The sequence below is a fragment of the Equus caballus genome, chromosome 15 (assembly GCF_041296265.1).
Source record: "Equus caballus isolate H_3958 breed thoroughbred chromosome 15, TB-T2T, whole genome shotgun sequence".
Lineage (NCBI taxonomy): Eukaryota > Metazoa > Chordata > Mammalia > Perissodactyla > Equidae > Equus > Equus caballus.
The window spans coordinates 104531478-104550223 of NC_091698.1; the positions used below are offsets into that span (position 1 = coordinate 104531478).

At 49.4% G+C, this 18746-nt stretch overlaps 1 protein-coding gene across 7 annotated transcripts in view; it reads left to right on the forward strand.

The window, feature by feature from the left end:
- EIPR1 (EARP complex and GARP complex interacting protein 1) overlaps positions 1 to 18746 on the forward strand; it is a 136754-nt gene that overhangs the window by 17532 nt on the left and 100476 nt on the right. For 4 of the 7 annotated variants that reach the window (XM_001503640.5, XM_070236751.1, XM_070236757.1 and 1 more), the window contains exon 3: positions 6385 to 6517. The exons of 1 other annotated variant lie outside the window; for it this stretch is intronic. In XM_001503640.5, the coding sequence (XP_001503690.1) occupies positions 6385 to 6517 (133 nt within the window). Of the gene's footprint in view, positions 1 to 6384; positions 6518 to 15403; positions 15695 to 18746 lie in introns of those variants that run through there. 2 more of the 7 variants (XM_070236759.1, XM_070236753.1) reach the window with 2 other exon arrangements.

The window sequence follows — 18746 nt, forward strand, 5'->3', positions numbered from 1 at the left end:
GATGGGACTGGGGGTGCTTAGACTCCTCTTTTCTCGCTACTGAGCGGGGAGGAGGCTCGCTTCCATGCCTGAGTGGGCAAGGAAGGAACCTAGAGAAGATCTGTTTGGATCAAGTGATAGAGCCTGGCTGGACAGCATGCGCTTGTGTCTGCGCAAGAAAGAAAAGAGCTTTCTGTTAAGGTGGAGAGAAGAAAGACCCTCCCCCAGATGAGAGCAAGGACTCTGGGGGAGCAGGAGATGTGGGCACAGCAGGAGCACTGGACAGGTATGGGGACTTGTGCAGAGGGAGAGGTCAGGCTTGGAGGGTGGCTGGGAGACAGTGTGCAGGGAGGATGGTGTGTGGGGAGGATGGCGAGCAGGGAGGATGATGTGCAGGAGGACGGTGAGTGGGGAGGATGCTGTGCAGGGGAGGATGCAGGGAGGATGGTGTGCAGGGGAGGTTGCAGGGATGACAGCGAGCATGGAGGATGGTGTGTAGGGGGACAGTGTGCAGGGAGGACGAGGAGCGGGGAGGACGGTGCTCAGGGAGGATGATGTGCAGGGGGATGGTGAGCGGGGAGGATGGTGAGCAGGGGAGGATGCAGGGAGGACGGTGTGCTTTCTTGATGGATGGGTCGGCAGAGCCAGCAAGTGAGGAATTCTGAAACCAGAGCTCTAGTGCTCCCACCATGCGGTGCTCCTCATGCTTCAGTGCATTGCAGGGGGATGGATCTGGGGAACAGAAAACTGGCGTATTTAAGTGCTTCTGTTCAGTGTTGATGGATTACCTGGCAAGTAGAGAGTGTGTCAAACACTGAAGAAGAAGTTTCCTGTTCATCCTAACAACACAAAAATTATTCCTCATTTTGTATATTACCTCTTAGTCTGTGTTCACATGTGACTTTTATATAATTGCATGCCATTTTATATTCTGCTTTTAAAATTTAATGCTTTCATAGCATTTTTGGTTTTTATAATTGCTCTTAATCATGATTTTTAAAGCTACATAATAATTCCATAATTTTTTTTGTTCATTTATTCTTTGGGACAACTTTCAAGAAATCAAATTACTCTTTCAATTTTAACACTTATATAGTTCTTATTTACATATTATAAGAAATCTTCTAAAAGTATTACCTACATTTACAATGTGTACCAGTTTTACCATTTAAATTGATGACCGAACCAAGGTGAATTGTTAAAGATTTGTTTACCGTGGTTCAGTCATCAATTTAAATGGCGACTGCAGCCAAGAAATCAAGAGGAGACTGAGACTGGGAGACAGCAATGAAAGAATTAGGAAAGATCATCAAGTGCAAGGAGGTGTTGTTAGAGACCAAGGCCAAGGTTATCCACACCGTCGTAGTCCCCATTACTGTGTATGGGTGCGAAAGCTGGACAGTGAAAAAGTGACAGGAAAAAAACGGATTCACTTGAAATGTGGCATCTGAGGAGAGCTCTACGGATACCCTGGACTGCCAGAAAGATGAACAAGTGGGTCCTGGAGCAAATTGAGCCTGAACTGTCACTGGAGGCAAAAAGGATAAAACCAAGGCTGTCCTACTGCGGGCCCATCGTGAGATTCAGGATTCTTTGGAAAAGACCATAATGCTGGGAAAAGTGGAAGCAGCAGGAAAAGAGGAACCAAATATGAGATGGATTGAGTCCGTAAAGGAAGCCACAGGCATGAGTCTGCAGGAGCTGAGCAGGGCTATTGAAGACAGGACGCTGTGGACGTCACTCATTCATAGGGTTGCCAGGAGTTGGAGCCAACCTGACGGCACATAACAACTGCCAGTTTTACCATAGCCTTGCCAGTATTGGAGATTTCCACATATTGAGGTATACAGGGTAACTATTCAGGTTCAAAACTGATTCGGCTTGAACTCAAAAGCCTGACTTACGGCCTATCAAACACACATTGTAGGTCTGCTTAACCATTGAATGAAAGAACACACTCCCTTGAGATAAGAATGCAGACTCCCCTCCTACGCCCTATTGGTGATGCCCTGGACTCGTCCCTTTCCCCACACCAAGGTCATGTTGACTGGCTAATTTGCAACTAAATACCTCTTTGAAACTTTCATGAAAATGTATCCTGGGTGTGTTGAATGTATGTTCTAGAAAGATGGAAGACCGTACTGAAACCCATGCTTCTCCGGAATGCTTTCTAAGGCCTTCCCGGGTTATAATCCTCACTCTGGCTCATAATAAACTCACCCGATTTCTCTTATCTATAGAATAGTTATTGATTATTTTGTGTCGAAAGTTGTCACCACTTAAAAAAGTTGGCTAATATAATAAATAGAAATTGGCATCACAGAATTCTTATTTTTAAATGTTTAAGTCATTGGTTATAATACAGAATGAATTTCCTCACTTTTGTTTTGCTACATACGTTGGAGTACACGTATCTAAAGTATACGGCTTGATACGTGTTTACACCCTCACGCATTCATCCCCCCATGCTCACACCCATCTCACACCCGTATAACTGCCGTCAATGTCAACTCCAGCACCCGCAGCCCCTCGAGAGTCTCCGAGTCTGAACCAGCTCCAGCCCTAGTGCCCGTTGGGGGTGGCCACTGCTATCTCACCCTAGGTTTGTTCTGCCTGCTTTTTAACTTTGTATAAATGGAATTACACCATATGTGGCTCTGATATTTGATTTTTCTCATTCGATACTGTCTGTGAGTTTCATCACCATTGTTCTGTGTATCTGTCACTTGTTAGTTTTCATTACTGTAAGTATGCCATTTTATGAATAGCCCACGATTTATTTACCCATTCTACTGTTGATGGACATCTGGGCTATGTACCATTTTTGGCTGCCATGAATAAGGCTGCTGTGAACATCCTTGCACCTGTCTTTGTTTTGGAGTTTGTTGGGTATGCGCCCAGCAGCACATCTTTGTTTTAGTGTCTGGTGGGCACGTACCCAGCAGTAGAATTGCTGGGTCATCGTGTTACCGAAACCGAAGTGGGTTCCCTCCTGGTGAGTTAAATCAGGCTCTCCATGAGAAGTAGTCTCACACAATAAAGTATGTATTTGCAGCAAATAGGAGATGATGAGGAATCATTTCCAGAGTCATGGTGTCCCTGAACAAAGGGAAGCAGGGACCTTTTATTTTGGAGGGGAATGAATATTCAAAAGGAAGAGGTGGATATTTGCTTGCGCAGGCTTGTTGGAAAACATGCTTCCACACACACTGCGGCTGATGGTAATAAGGTCTATGCTCCTCCTGGAGTGATCTTAGCATTTAAAATAAGGCAAAGGTCATAGACATAGCTCTGTGGGGAGGCTCGGTCTGGTTCAGGGTGGTTGGTGATTGGATCTCCTTGACATAACAGAAGGGAAAAAAACCAATTTGGAAAAACAATTAGATGCTTCCAAACCCACCCTTGCGTTCCTTGGGGCGATTAGCCAGTGACAATCGGACATATGTGTGTTTAGCTTTAGTAAGTACTGCCAAATATTTTTCTCAATAATCATCTAATGATTAATTATCAATAGATTTTTAAATGTCTAGCATGTCTCAGAGGGAAAGGCGGTTGACAGGTAAAATCCCCTCACATAGGGAAAGGAAAAAGAGGACATTAAACCTTCACTTAAAAATAGTGCCACGTTATAGTTGCCTAGTTCTTAGATACGGAATTTGTGATGTCGAAGCTGCCCACAAGGAGTATTTCTGAACCCAGTGTGAAAGGGCATTGGGCTGTGAGTGCTGGGAAAAACTCACTGAAAATAGTTTTAAAGGTAAAAATAATAGTAATGATTTTTAATCCCTCCCCAGCAGAGAATGGGTGTAACAGTGTTTTCAGGCTCTTACCCTATGGGAAGCTGTGTGTTCCTGCTGTAGGGGAGGAAGACATTTCCTCTACCCTCTCTGGATTCGTCTGGCTGGAGAATGAATTAAATTCACGTGAGACAGAATAGCAGGAGAAAAGTAAACAAAGCTTTATAACATGTACACATGGGAGAGGCTCAGGCAAGCTGAGCAACTCACCAAAATGGCTGAAGCCCCCACCTGAAATATCATATCCAGCTAAAGACAAAGGAGGATGTTGGGGGTGGGGGAAGTCAGTTACAGGAGGTTACCCGAAACAGGAATAAGATGATTATGCAGATTTAAGTCCTTGCATTCTGTATTGATAGGAGTTTGTAGAGATAAGGTCATCCCCCTTCTTCCTGGTACAGAGGGAGACAACTTTACAGATAGAGATTTCCCTTACAAATGTAAATGTTTCTTAACAAAGGGTAAGCAAGTTCCACTCCTCAGAGCCTCCTTCCCTGTCCCAGTTTATTAAAAGTAACCAGCCCCAAATAATCCTCATGCCAAAGAGATATATCTTGGGGTGGCCAATGCCACTCCCCCACACTGCTTTTGGTTTCTCCTAATCCTAGGACATTCTTACTGACAAATAAAAATGGCAAGCAATAGGATATATTGGAGAATATGAGGAAGACATTTGGTGTGAACCTAATTCGGCCTGACTTTGTTTTTCCAAAAGGGCCTGACTGTGGCTGTTGAGCACGCGTTGTATATCTGCTTTAAACATTTCCCATGGCAAGAACAAACGCCCTTAAGATAAAGGTGCAACTTCCCCCCACATTAGCATTTCCTTAAGGATAAGCATCTTTCCTTAGGCTAGGAACTGATTGCTGTGCTCACCTTTGACCACCCAGCTCACCTGTGAGCACCCAGCTCGAGACAGCAGAACTGCCACCCTGCTGTGTTCACCGAGACAGCAGAGCTACCTTCTGTGTCCATCAATCGCTGTGCTGACAGAGCAGTCTCGCGACTATTGTAAAAGGGACATTTCAATCCTATGTGAAACATCCTGTTTGGGGGTATATAACCACTCTGTGCACCCCACTTCTTCAGTGCCCTTTCTTCCTTCGGGAAGAAAGGCCCCAGGCCATGGTCCTCAGATTATAGCTCAGAATAAACTCTCCCAAATTTTCATTTATAGTTTGGTTATGCATTATTTTCGTCGACAGTACCTTTGTCTTCATCTTTCACTTGGGGAAATTGAGGTTCAGAGTCACACAGCTTTCAAGAGGCAGTGGTGGGATTTGAATTCTACTCTGAGTCCAAAGCGACCCCTTCAGGGGCCTGGAGTGATTCCGACAGAGACACTGCGCAAGAGGAGCCGTAGGACTCAAACCGGAGCCTCTGAGGCTCGTCCAGTGTGGATGCTTTTGGGTGTAGTGGAGACATTTTTTAAAATAGCATTTAGTGTTTGTTCTGATTGCAAAGTAATACATATTAATCATGAAAAAATGTTAAAAGTACAAATGAGCCACAAAGAGGTAAAGGAAAGCTGCTGCAGTCCTGCTGTCCGGAGAGAACCGGCCGCCTTCCACTGTCCTCTCCTTGAACGGGCGTGCCTCCTTAAAGAAACAGTCATGTCGCATTTGCGCAGCTCTTTTCTTTGTTCCTTTCCCCTTCGGTGTATACTGTGGACCCTTTTCCTGGTACGAAGTGGTCTTTCCTAGTACATCGAATGGCTCCGTAGGGTTATATTACAGGCAGATACTACAGTTTATTTGAACAGTTCCCTCTTATCAGAAATTTAGGTGACTTCAAAGTTTTCATTATGGTAATCAATGACATAATGAACATTCTGAGATATAAATCTCTCTGCAGATCCATGAATATTTTCTTACTATAAATTTATTTTTAAAATAAGTGTTTTATTTTTCTCATTGACTTGGGTACTGGTAAGAGAGTGAATGTGAACATCATTTTAATTCCTCTAAAAATTTTCCAGAAAAGCATGGACATAGGATATTTAACTTTTCATTTAGTGGCTAAAATGTGATACTATTATCATTAATAGTCCATGATGATAATTGGTGACAGCTGTTGGTCTCATTTTTAAAGTGTTATAAGATGTGTTCACGCCCAGTCCTTGCTCCTCCCTCCCACCAGGCCCTGCTGACGTGTGAGTTGAGGAATGCCTGCTGCGGAGTGGGCGCCGTGTGGTCACTCCTGTCCCTCTCGGGCAGCTGCACCATCCGCCCTCTCCTCCCCACAGTGCGCACAGATCTGAGAGGCTCGGGGCTGACTTACACAACCCTGGTCGCCTTTGGCCCTAACACCAGCTGTGGCCTCACTGAGCCGCTTGGGGACAGAGCTTTGGTGTCTGGTTTGGTGTCCAGTTTGCGGACTGGATCTGGCCCGGGGCAGTGTTACAGAGCTTGCAGTCTAACAGTCCTCCACAGGGGTTTCCTGCTTGTCTTCTGAGAGGAGCACAGTAAGATGACCTTACAGAGGTTGAACTGTTAGTATAATAACAGTCAGTAAAGCTGTTAAAGATGCATTTGCTTATTTGTAGTCACTGTTTAAGGTACCTGGAGAGAGTTTACGATCCTGATGTGCTCTTTTATTGTATTTGTAGATCCACATCATAGATTTTGACGACGAAAATAACATTATAAGTAAAAATGTCCTCCTGCATCAAGTGGGTGAAATCTGGCACATTAGTGCCAGTCCTGCAGACAGAGGTGTGCTGGCCACCTGCTACAATAACAGTGAGTATTTGCAGGGATTCGGATACACCAGCTGGAGGGCTAGCATAAGATGGGTCGTATGTTGCTACTGGTTCGACACATGATTGATAGGGTTTGATCAATGGAGGTGCTGCGTTCACAGAGAAGTTGTGATATTGTCGGCGGATGCTCGCAGCACTTAATAGGCTCGAAGGTGGACTCTCAGCTCCTCCGGGAACTGTGACCCCTTAGGATGTGGGAGCGAATGTGCCGGAGGTTTTCGAATGGTGGACACAGGTGTCCTCATCCGCTACTCAAGCACACCGCTCAGGCGGGTAGCTGGATTTGCCTCTTTCTCGTTGCCTGTAAGTATGTGTGATACTAGTTGAAAGATCGGGAGAGTCCGCGATCGGTCAGTACTCCTTAGTAACAGCTTCTCCACGGACACGTGTGAGATGTTCCTGTTCCTTAGTGACCTTTGTCCCAGCCTGCTGTTTCGCTCTCCAGTCCCTGGGACCTTCTACATTTGTGTCAGTGAAACTCTGTCACACTGAACTGGCCACGCATCCTCCTTAGTTCTCCTTTCTCTGTCATTGTCAGTAATCAGTGTTCAAATTCTGCCTTTGGGGAAAAACCTCACATTCTATCTTTTTCCGTTACGTAAGCCAGAATAAAGTCTTTGTATTTCTTTGCTATGTAGTTTCTAAAATGTTTCTTTCATTTATCCAACATGTTGGGATGTTTTTAGCATTCTAAAAGTTTTAGACACTTAGTTGTGACACATTCTATCTCATCTTTCCTTTCATACTTTAGCTTCAAAATATTATTATGTAGGGATCATCTTCCTTGTGTTATTAGTTTGGTTACCAGGGGGCCCTGTTTCTAGAATTTGGTGATTAGACTCTCTGCTTTCACAGAATTCTGCATATGTTTCTACTTTAACTTCACATGTACCACCCCCCCCCCCCCCCCCCCCCGCTTTTTTCTGTGAGGAAGATTGGCCCTGAGCTAACATCTGTGTCCATCTTCCTCTATTCTTTGTGGGACGCTGCCACAGCATGGCTTGATACGGGGTGCTAGGTCCACACTGGGATCCAAGCCTGCAAAGGCTAGGCTGCCGAAGTGGAGTGCGCGAACTTAACCACTACGCCAACGGGCCAGCCTCCGCCCATGCCCCACCCCCCAGCCTTTTTTAACACTCCTCTTCTTCAGGGCAAAAAATTTATTTTCTGGAAAGTCTTTTCCCTGCTGTGTTCTTCATCTCTTATTCTTAGCTTTTAATTGAGTTATTCCAATTATTGAGAAGAGCCCTCCAGTGAGTCCCCTTGAACTTTCTTTTCTCACTCCTGTCATCAGCATTAGAGCAGAGCTGCTCGTGAAGGCGAGATTTCTTTCTTCTTTGTCACCTTATCTCTGAGGAAAGTCAGGTGCCATCCAGTGGATGGTGACGGCCTCGTGGTTCCACCCTAAATCTTCCCATAGCATACTTGGGATGGTAAAATACTTTTATACTTTTGTATAAATAACTATTTGTTCAACAGCTAAGAATAAACATTAACTGATTTGTCATGTAAGTGTCCACCCCCCACCATGCTGTTCCGTGTAAGGTCGACTGTCCCTGCACACGCTCCCCACGGCCCGGCTTTGCTGGCTCTTCTGCCTGCACTTGCCTTAATCGTGTCTACCTCCACCCCCTTTTAGGGAGCTTGGCAGCCTTGGCTGGAGATGACCAGAAGTTCCTACATGTGAAGTTAGAGGTATCCTCTTCTAGAAAAGCAACTTTAAAACTTTCTGACCGATTGCCCTTTAGGTTAACTCAAGGTCAGCTGACCTAATTCCAGCTCAGAATGCCTTCCTCTCTGCCGTGTAACAGCAAATCACGGGATGACAGCCCATCCACTAGACCATATTCTGTCGGTTCGAAGCAGGTCATCAGTCCTGCCTGCACTCACGAGGAGGAGACTGCAGAAAGCTGTGACGGCCAGAGACTGGAGAGTGTCTGAGCAGCACCGGCTGCCCCGGGAGCTGTGTCCCTCCCCAGTGCAGAACAGGCGTTGCTGCTGTGGAGTCTGGGCCCACGATGGCATCAGCTCCTCATCCGAGTCAGGTGTGCACCTGGCTTCGGGGCGAAATCTGCTGTGAGGCCAGCGCCTCGGGCCAGTTCCTCTACATCTGTGAGGTCATCTGCCCCCACACAGTGGTGGGACAGGGGTAACTGCCTTAGACGTTCCGCCCAAAAGGGGAGACTGGGTGGAGAGAGGAGCCCCCGGCTATGGCTATGCTGAAAGGCAGACCCTGCCAGAGTGCCTCGAGTGGGTCTCCGCCCTGCGGCTCTTGGCTCTGCTCTGAGTCATCCTCCCTTCTTCGTGGAGCAGCAGGCATGCATGCATGGCACGAACTGCTGCCAGCCGCTCCTGCCGGGGCCAGTGTAGGCCGTGTGGCCCACTGAGTTTGGTCCTCTCTCCGCCCCTCAGGCCAAGCTGGCAGTGTCTTGTGAAACAGATTCCTCAGGGATCTCGTAGGTCTTCCATGAATGTCTGCTCCATCAGACAAAGCTGTGCGCATAGGTCTTCCTGAGATGGTCTCTTTTCCACCTTGGCTCCTGCTGGGATGAGAAGGACCTTACACTTGACCCTTACCCTTTCACCTTGACCCTTACGCTCCCTCACCCCCCACCCCCGCTCTGTTTGAGGACATGAGAGGCACTTGCTCCAACTGTGGAACAGACCCTTCCTCAAACTGGTACTCTGACCTTTTGATCTTCCTGAGGCCAACCTGCCCTTTTCTCTAGAGCACCTTTCCTGCCAGTGACTCTTAATTTTAGCATCTCTTGCCATCTGGAGAGGTGGAGGGTTTTGAAGTCATCGAGTCCAGGCTCCTTTTTGCTCACCCTATCTTCCTCAACTTTCCTCTCTCCTCTCACCTTCTGAGATCAGCAGTGAGAGAGGAGCTGGGCGCCCCCTTGCTCCCTCTTGCCTGGGGGTCTCTGGAGTGTGCAGCCCATTTCACCACTCACGGCTCTGCCTCCACAGCACTGCAGGGCCTGTTCTGCTAGCCTTCTGTCACCTCATAGCAAGGACCCTCGTCCTCCTGTTTCCAGAACTTTTCTCCTTCACTCTGAGCCTTCCCTGGCAGCATGCTCTAAGTTCCTGTGTCTTCTGACAGTCTTTTCAGGGCAGACGAGGCTTTTCTATCTTGCACCTCAGAATTCTTGAAGGTTCCACCCACTGCCTGGCTCCAAAGCCGCTCCCACACATTAGGAATTTGTTACAGCTGCACCCCCCTTCTAGGCACCTGATTCTATCTTAGTTTTACATGCTGCATAGGAAAGTATTGTCAATGCAAATAGTCCGTAACCGATCTATATAAATTGAAATTGGGGTGAGTTTATTATGAGCCAGATCTGAGGACCAGATAGCCCAGGAGAGTCCTTTCCCAGAGGAAGGAGCACTCCAAGGAAGTGGGGTGTACACAGTGGTTATATACCATCAAAGAGCACATATCACATGTGATTGGAATGCCCCTTTTACAATAGTCACGACATTGCTTTGCCGGCACAGCACTTTGGTGCACACAGCAGGTCGGTGGTCTCAAAGTGGGTGGTCACAAGGTGAGTGCAGCAAGTCAATAATCAATCCTTAATTTAGGGAGAGATGCTAATCTTTAACGAAATGCTGACATGGGGGAAGTGACATCCTTATCCTTAAGGGCACTGTTCTGATCTTTGGGACACAGTAAATACTTAAAGCAGATGTACAGTGCATGCTCAACGGCTGTGTCAGGTCCTTTGGAAAAACGACTTCAGGACGAATTAGTTTTACACCAAATGGCTTCCTCGTTTACTCAGTATACCCTATTGCTTGTCATTTATTTATCAGTACCATAAATGCAGTGACTAAAAACAACACATTCCTCTTTTCTCACCATCCCAGTGGTCCTGGGTTGGGACGGCCCAGTGGGGTCCTCTGTCTGGTCTCAGGCCTGCCTCCTGGGTGTCGGCCATTCTACCTTCCATCTGGATCTGAGTCCTCTTCCAAGCTCACTGGTTGGTGGCAGAACACGGTCCCGAGCTGTGGGCTCGGCCCCCTTGTGCTTGCTGGCTGTCAGCTGGGACTGCTGTTGGCTCCTGGAGGCTGGGGGTGGGCGTGGGTTAAGCCTCCAAGCTTGTGGCAGTCTTGTTCTGGTGTCCACAGCTTCCTTCAAGTTACCCTGCATCGCTTCATTTCCAGCCAGGGCTTCCAGAGACCTCCTGCTCGCTCTTGCCATCAGCCTTTGAAGGCAGCACAGCCCTCCTCTTAAAATTTTCCTCATCTGTAGGAACCTCTGTAGGAAGAAAGATATGATAGTTTCGTAGCATTTGTGGCTAAGTTCTAAGAACTCCACTTTCTTCCTGCCCAGGCAGGACTGAAGGAATTTGGTCCTGCACTGAAGGCTGTTTTCTAGCTCTTCTGCCTTCCCTGACCTGGAGGGAGCTGCCCAGCGCCTGCTGGGCTTTGCCTCAGCTCCTCGCCCTCTGAAGCTTCGCATGCTTTACACCTGATCTGCACCAGGTGGTCACAGGTCCCAGACTGCTCTAGTTCAGGTGCCTCCAGAAAAGCTTAAAGATCCACACTCACCGCACATACCTTCACGCAGAAAGGACGTTTTAGAGCAACTGAACATAGTTTGCAAACGGGTACTTGTGGTCTGTGTTTTGCACTGAGCTCTCCACCAATCGTGAGGTTTCCACACTACAGTAAACTATATATGAACTAAACCCAAAGCATCACAAACTTAAGTTAAAACGTATGGCTTGAATTGTTGTCTCATTATAACAGATCCTTTTGTGAAGACCAGAATTTCACTGTGTCCTCTTCCTTCCTGTGTGTTTTCTGGAATCGTGCTTTTCCCCTGCTGGTCTGGGCTGGGTGCAGGCTCTGTGCAGGGGTTGCCACGTCCTCCCCATCCTGCTTGTTTCCTGGTGTGTGTTTGTAAGCGTGGCAAGGACGCTCCTGATGCACCTCGTGTGTTTCCTGGGTCCTTGCTCTGCCGTAGCCCATACTTCTTTTCATTTCCGTTGATTTGCATGATATTTTGGATAGTGGTACCCTGTGTCTCACATCCCATGTCTGTACAGTGGAGGGGCTGCCGAGGGCAGAGAGCAGGAAGGAGGGTGGATGGGTGGAGCAGGTCCTAGGACCAACCTCCGGGGACTTGTAGGAGGGACCTACTTCCAGCAGAGAACTGTCCTCTTTTAGAGCTGTTTGCATGTCCCCCTTCACATGTGTCCTGAAACTCTTCTTTATGGATCTTATTGGGAGGAAAGGAGAAAAGAACCGTAGAAAAGTGGGCTTCTATGTGGAGTGTTTATAAAAAATCCATTTTGAGTGGTCTGCTCTTCTTGAGACATTGTGGAATTCATGGAATTCATATTTGTTCTAAACCACCATGTTTAAATTATATCCATTTATTGCAACGTGCAAAAGGATCACTACAAGTTCATGGAAGTCTGCACTGTGATAGAACTCTGTGCCTACACACACACACACACACACACACACACACTGGAATAAATATCACAGTGGCCTTGTGTATAATATGGAGAATTGGATTAACTCACAACTTGTTTCTGAAAATGCAAATGAGAAAGCCTCCCTCTCTACCTTTTATTGTCGTGCTTAGGAGGCACAGTGTGTACAGGCAGTGTTAAATCCCCTGTACAGCCTAAGCAGCAACTCCTCGCAGGCAAAAAGCTTCTCGCAGAGTTATATTGTCTTCACATTGTCTTAGAAATGGTTGTGAATTTGCGGTAGGTTAACCTGAAAATTCAGACTCTTTTTCAGATCAAACTATACGCTCATCTATCCTGGCTTACGTATCTGTCATGCAAGGAGCAAGGAACAGACACAGTTGTCGCAGATCATTGGTAGAGACCTATAACTGCCATTGATCTGATAGTAGCCATCACCTGTGACAATTGTGAAAAATATGTCCTCGGAGTCAGGGTGGTGAGAGGGGAGCTGTATGTACAATAAGCTCTTTTGGAACTTTTTCTATGTGGATGAAGATGTTAAAAAACTCTAGCTTTTCTTTCTGACGATTTTGAAAGGAAAATGCATCACTGCAGAAGCAAAATGGAGGCCTGTGGGCGGGCGGAGGCTGTCTCAGTGGTCCCTGCAGCCCGGGGCAGCGGGGGTCTGTGCAGCGACTGGGCACACGGCTGGTCGGATGTGGCGCTGGGCTGGTGACGGGTGACGGGGCCTCCCTGGGAGAAGGCCTGTACATACTGTCACCAAGAGCAGAACCAGCGGTTCTTGCCCTGCTGCTCGCCCCTGAAAGGTTGTGTTGCTGTGACCTGGACGTGTCCTGCTCCCTCAAGGAACCCATCCCGGGGTTACATTTCCCACGCGAGTTCTGTCCCTGGGGCTCCCAGGTGTTAATCTCCTCCTGCCCCACGTTGCTCCTTCTCAAAATGGGCTTCTCCTGTACACATCTGATTCCTGCGTTCAGACTCCTCTCACACAGTTTCCAAGGTTCCTTGAGAAAAAAGTATGCTTCAGATGAAGGCTAGTAGTTAGGTTATTCTTAAAAATTATGACTTTGCTGCTTTAATTTCCTTTTTTTCTGAATTAAAGTGTCTGTTTTTGTGTTGGCTCACACCGTTGTGTGTCTGTGTGCTGTGTCCATCATGTGTGTTGTATGTGTCACATGTGGTGTGTGTGTGTCTGTTGTGTGCATGTGTCTGTCACACGTGTGTGTCTGGTGTGTATGCACCTGTGGTGGCCGATGCTCCCTCGTGGCCGCTCTCTGGCAGCAGGGGGCACCAGCGTCCTCCTCTGCGCCTCGTCTTCGCTCCTTCCCGCCTCCCTCCCTCCTGGGTCCCTGTGGCCATGTCCTTAGCCTGACGCCGCTGTGAAAGCTTCCTTCCGCTTCTGAGGCCTTTCTCTAAACATTGTCACGGACACCAAGGTCCTGCTTGAAAGCACATCACAGAATCGGGTCCACTGCTGGCCTCTAGCAAAGACGACCTAGGGGACGAGTAGTCCTACCTCAGTGGTCTGTGGGTTTCTCTGGGGGCGTGAGTCCTGAGTTCAGTTTCCTGACCCCCGCACCCAGGCTCCAGTGGGACCCTCTCAGCCCCTGGGACCCCCGATGTGGCGGGGAGCCTGGCTGGACCCCAGTGATAGGATAACTGTGGACGCCCTGTGGTCAGCAGACAGTGGGGACCCAGGAGCAAGGGTCCTTACAGGGGGACATCTCCGTGTGTTCCCCCCAGGGTGCTTGTCATGACAAGCCTTGAGTGCAGGATGTTGGACCTCGATCCCGGAGACCCAGGGTATGAAGCCCAGCGCGTGAGCTGCCCTGCTTCCCCAGCACGTGCCACCTCTGTGCCCTGCCTTCCCATGTATTTGGCCTCCTCGCACTCTCCCTCCTGTCCACACACCCCGAGCTCTCGCTTACCCTTGAGAAGGCCTCCTCCTGCAAGCCCTCTCTTCCCACCGCCCAGCCTCCAGCCGGACTCACGGTTTGGTCTCACCCACGTGACATTTCTGCCTCTGTTTGCGTGGCTTCTCCCTTAAGGACTGGACACCCCAGGGCCCTGGCACGTATGCCATTTACCTCTGCACCTGAGTGCTCAGCCTTGCTGAGATGGTGAGGTCTATGCCTCTTGTCCTGGCGCCCTCCCAGCTGGTACCTGCTTTCCTTAGAAATGGCCCCGTGTGGGAGGTAAGTCACATAGCTGTGTAATAGCTACTCAAAAATATTGACAGATGGAGTTGGCTAATTTAAACTGAATTGAAATACTAGTCTCAGTGAGATTTAAAACGATGTAGCGGACTTTCTTAGGAGCGAGGATACTGAGATGTAATGAGCAGGTCAGCAGGAGGAGACCTCACCTGAGGTGGTGCCGAACACCGAATTAATGTCAGTATTTGCGCTCCATGGGAGAGCGGATTCTGGAGGCGAGGAGGTGGATGTGACCCCAAAAAGGTTTCTCTTCTGTGGTAGGTGGTGTGCGAGTTAGTGAGGTCCAGTGTCAAAGTGCATTGAAAAATTAAAAAGCGCACTAGATACAGAATGGTCCAGTAATTTCTGCCAGATCGTCCCCGGCCATTTTCCAGTATTTCTCAGTGGGGCAGGGACAGCGGTGGCGAGGAGAGGCGGCTATCCTGCCAGGAACGGTGTGGTAGAAGGAGCCCAGGCTCAGGCTCTGCTTTCCCCTGCTGTTCCTCGCCTCTCTGATCCTGGACCACTCAGTAACCTCTGGGGCTGTCATCTGTAAAACGGGCACGCTTGGACCCTTGCGACTGTTGGAAAGGAAAGCGTGAGGAGCCTCGGGCCCTGGGAGAGGACGTGTGTGAGTGTGGCAGCTGTGCCCTCTGCAGCCGCGGTCAGAGCCGGAGTTGTGCCCAGGCACAGATGGAGGAGACTGGGCATCCTGAGTGCACCTCGCCTGGCCCAGCTCTGCAGGGATGGGTGCGGTGCCCAGACCTGGCTGCAGCTGCAGCCTCTCTTTGGCAGGCAGCTGCCGTAGGAGCTCGGGCACCCAGCCAGCCGAGCTCCTCAGACACAGCCTTAGCACAGACTTCGTCGCCACTCATAGCTTAGCGCTCCAGCCTTCCTGTCACATGGAGCTTCTCAATTTGGGGTACAGAACCTTCAGGGATGGGAGCCGGTGTGCTTGAGGCCACAGGATGAATGTGGCTGTCTTTCTGTAGTGTCAGTTTCATTTGATGAAAGCGTTTCGTGTAGTCTAAAATGGATGTAGATCTGTTCTCAAGTGGAATGCAAAATTCACATGAATCTCATGATAACACGTGAGACTGGCTGAGGGTCCCTTCAGATGATGTCCCCAGATGCTGTTAGGCGGACACGTAGCAGTTTGCAGAGTGCGTTCACCTGTCAGGGCGTGCGCTCTCTGCTTGGCTGTTGGCGTGGCCCAGTGAAGACTAAGGTGGAGGCTCTCTTCTGAGAGACAGGTGACCTAGGAAGCCTTCGTGTAACAAGAAAGACTTTGTGATGACAGAGGCCCTTCTGCTGGGCGCCCCGGCACCGTCACCTGCCTTCACTTGCCTGGTCAAATCCAGAGTGCCCTAAGTGGGTCAGGTGGCGTTCTTCTCCTGAGCCCGGCCTCCTCTCTGCCTCGGCCTCTCTCTCCTCTGAGAGAATCACCATGTCTGTGGATCAGCGTCCTGCCCGACCCCTGTGAATGAGCCACGACAGCTCACTAGGCCCTCGGTGAGTCGTCTTGGGGACTGCATGTTGGTGATTCACTTTGGGATCCCAGGGTGATCTTAGCACCCTGGCAGTGCTGTCAACCTCAAGCCACGACCTCACCTGTCAGCCGGTCTGCGGGAGAGTTTGGCCTCTGGTTACGTTTCTGGCTCTGAGTACTTGGGATTCAGATGGGGGCCATATTCAAATGTGTTACCAGGCACTGTTGCTTGTGATGAAAAACAGTGACCCGATGGTCACTGCATCTGACGGGGGTGTCCGGCTCTGTAACCCCATGGGCCATTCTTTGGGCTCCCCAGTGGGGACAGTTCTTGCAGCAGGTCCTGTCCCTCGGGGGAAGTGGTTGTCGTGGTGGGCACCTGAGAGGTGGGAGGCCTTGAAACCAAGAGCCACCACGCTGGCCTGGAGAGAGTCAGGTGCCCTCACACCTGCAGTGGCCTCCAGAAGGCACAGGGCAGGTGTGACCGGTAGCCAAGTGGGCCCCTTCAGGAGCCTGCCCTGACTCTGGGCTCCATGGGCCTGACTGTAGGTGGACCTGAGGGGTCTCCTGGTGTAGCATCCACAAGAGAGTCTGATGGAGGTCATTTCTGGGCCTGAGGGACATAGGCGGACCTGGTAAATTATAGCAGGGAGAGGGTCCTGGAGTGCTTCGTGGAGGCAGTTCCCAGTCCGGTCAGGAGAGAAGCAGTCGGAAACTGTCTGCAGCATGGCTGAGTGAATGGACAGCGTGGGGGTCGGGGTCCCTGTGAGCAAGAAGAATTTCATGCATCAGTGTGGGGTACCCTGAGGTGCCGGCCTGCTCTGAGCTTTGGTTGTAATCTAAGGGAGGAGTTCTCCAGAGGTTGCAGACAGCTGTGTAAAGATGTCTGGTCTGTGTGGCGTGGCCCAGGATTCCAGCCTGGAGGAAGAATATTTGGAAATGCTCAGAGTCTCAGTGTAAACACTTGAAATAATGTCTCCATTTTGGGTCCGCTGCACCTCAAGGAGGTGGTGAGGCTGGAAACGGTCCGGGAACAGTGGTTCATGATGCTTGTCTCTGGCGCTTACGGAGGATCCCTCTTAGGGGCATCTCATCACGTCCCCAGCGGCAGCAAGCTGTGGGGGAAGGGTCCTGGGAGCTGGGGGCCAGGAGGCCTGTGTCTGGTTTCCCTGTCACCATGTGTTGCCAGCACAGCTGTGGAATGTCTCCAAGCCTCCATTTTCTCATCTCTAAATGGGAGGAATTTCGTCTGCCTTGTCCACAGCGTTGTTGGGATTCATAGGAAGACTGTATACCTGGAAGGCCCGGAGAATTGTAGGATTTGTGATGATATTTTTATTACGTGGTTTCTTACACTGTTTTTCTGTCCGTTGTTGTTTTAGCCCTCGTGCTGTTAATCTGATTTTCTTATGTGTTTGTGCCTTGACTCCAAATCTGGCGAGAATGTTCAGGCTGACCCATCCTGTGTGCTGTGATCACCTGGCACTTTCCAGGGGCTGAGCACGGTGCTGGGCTCTTTACACAATGGTTTCTAACTCACAGCAAGACTGAGAGGCAGACTCTCACTGTCCCGTTTTATAGACGAGAAAACAGGCTTGCAGAGGTCACCTGACTCGCCCTGGTGGACTGGCGGTGGAGGCCACCCTCCTGGAGGCCATCCCAGACCCTCTCACACATGGCTCTGCCCTCTCCATAAGGATGGACTTAAACAGACCCAGCATCCAGGAGAAAACTGTGACTGGGGGGAGACTGGTTCTGTCCCCTTTCATGGCAGCCAGGAGCGGGGTGAGCCTGTTCTCTTGCTCATCAGGAGACCAGTGCCCTGAGGCTGGCAGGAGAGAATGCAGCATGAGGGCAGTGTCGGGCCTGGTGCTAGGAGTGAATTCCTGGACCTCTTTACCCTCAGTGATGAAACAGCTGAAAATGCAGACAGACAAGGAAGCACTCAGGTGCCTCTGGGAGGTCAGCTCTGTAGTGGGCTGTCCCGAGAAGCCAGGGCTCCCAGGTCCTTCCTGTGGTGGCCTGTCTCTAGGGCACCTGACCCAGTGCACCACTGGTCTGGTCGGGGGCCATTTCTTAGGCCTAAAACTTTTCATTTCAGACTTCCTGACAAGCCCATATAGAATTCTTGCAATTATGGGATGAAATTGTATCGTGCTGAGAGATTATTTGTGATCTTTGGTGCCTAGGGTTTCTTTTCTTCCTTGTTTTAGACCTAGAAAGGAACTGTGGCTACTTTAGCTCATCTACCAGTTTCTCAATCCCCCGAAGGAGCCAGAGGTTATGTGGGCTTTAACGTTCTTGTGTTTTTTTTTTTTAAAGAATCTTTTTTTTTTTTTTTTTTAAGATTTTATTTTTTTCCTTTTTCTCTCCAAAGCCCCCCGGTACATACTTGGATATTCTTCATTGTGGGTCCTTCTAGCTGTGGCATATGGGACGCTGCCTCAGCGTGGCTTGATGAGCAGTGCCATGTCCGCGCCCAGGATTTGAACCAACGAAACACTGGGCTGCCTGCAGAGGAGCACGCGAACTTAACCACTCGGCCACGGGGCCAGCCCCGTTCTTGTGTTTTAACAACATTTGCCACTTTTAGGATATAGATTTGGTGTGGTGTGGTGGTGACTTGCATCAAAGCTCATGGAAATCCTCACAGCCATGTTACCCCTGCTTTGTCAGCAGCCATGGAAGCAACAGGGGCTGCCATGCAGATGGCTTACGGGGTGTCAGACCCTTTTTGAACACTTTGATGGGCACTCGCTCACTGAGTTCCCACTTTAGTGATGAAGAAACTGAGGCATCGGAAGGCTAAGTGACTTCCTCAGGGTCACATGTCTAACGGGGCAGATATGGGATTTGGGCCATGGATTCCGGTTCCAGGCTGTGCCCCTAACTGTGCCAGACAGGCTTCTCTTCAGTCAGAGTTCAGCACTACAAGAGGGGCTATTTAAACCTACCTGATTGATGCTGGGGCCGAGGACCAACTTACCACCAGTTTCCAGCTTTAGAGGCTCATTCTCATTCCACATTTTAAAGCTGTTATTTTTTCGGGGCCAGCCTGGTGGTGTAGTAGTTAAG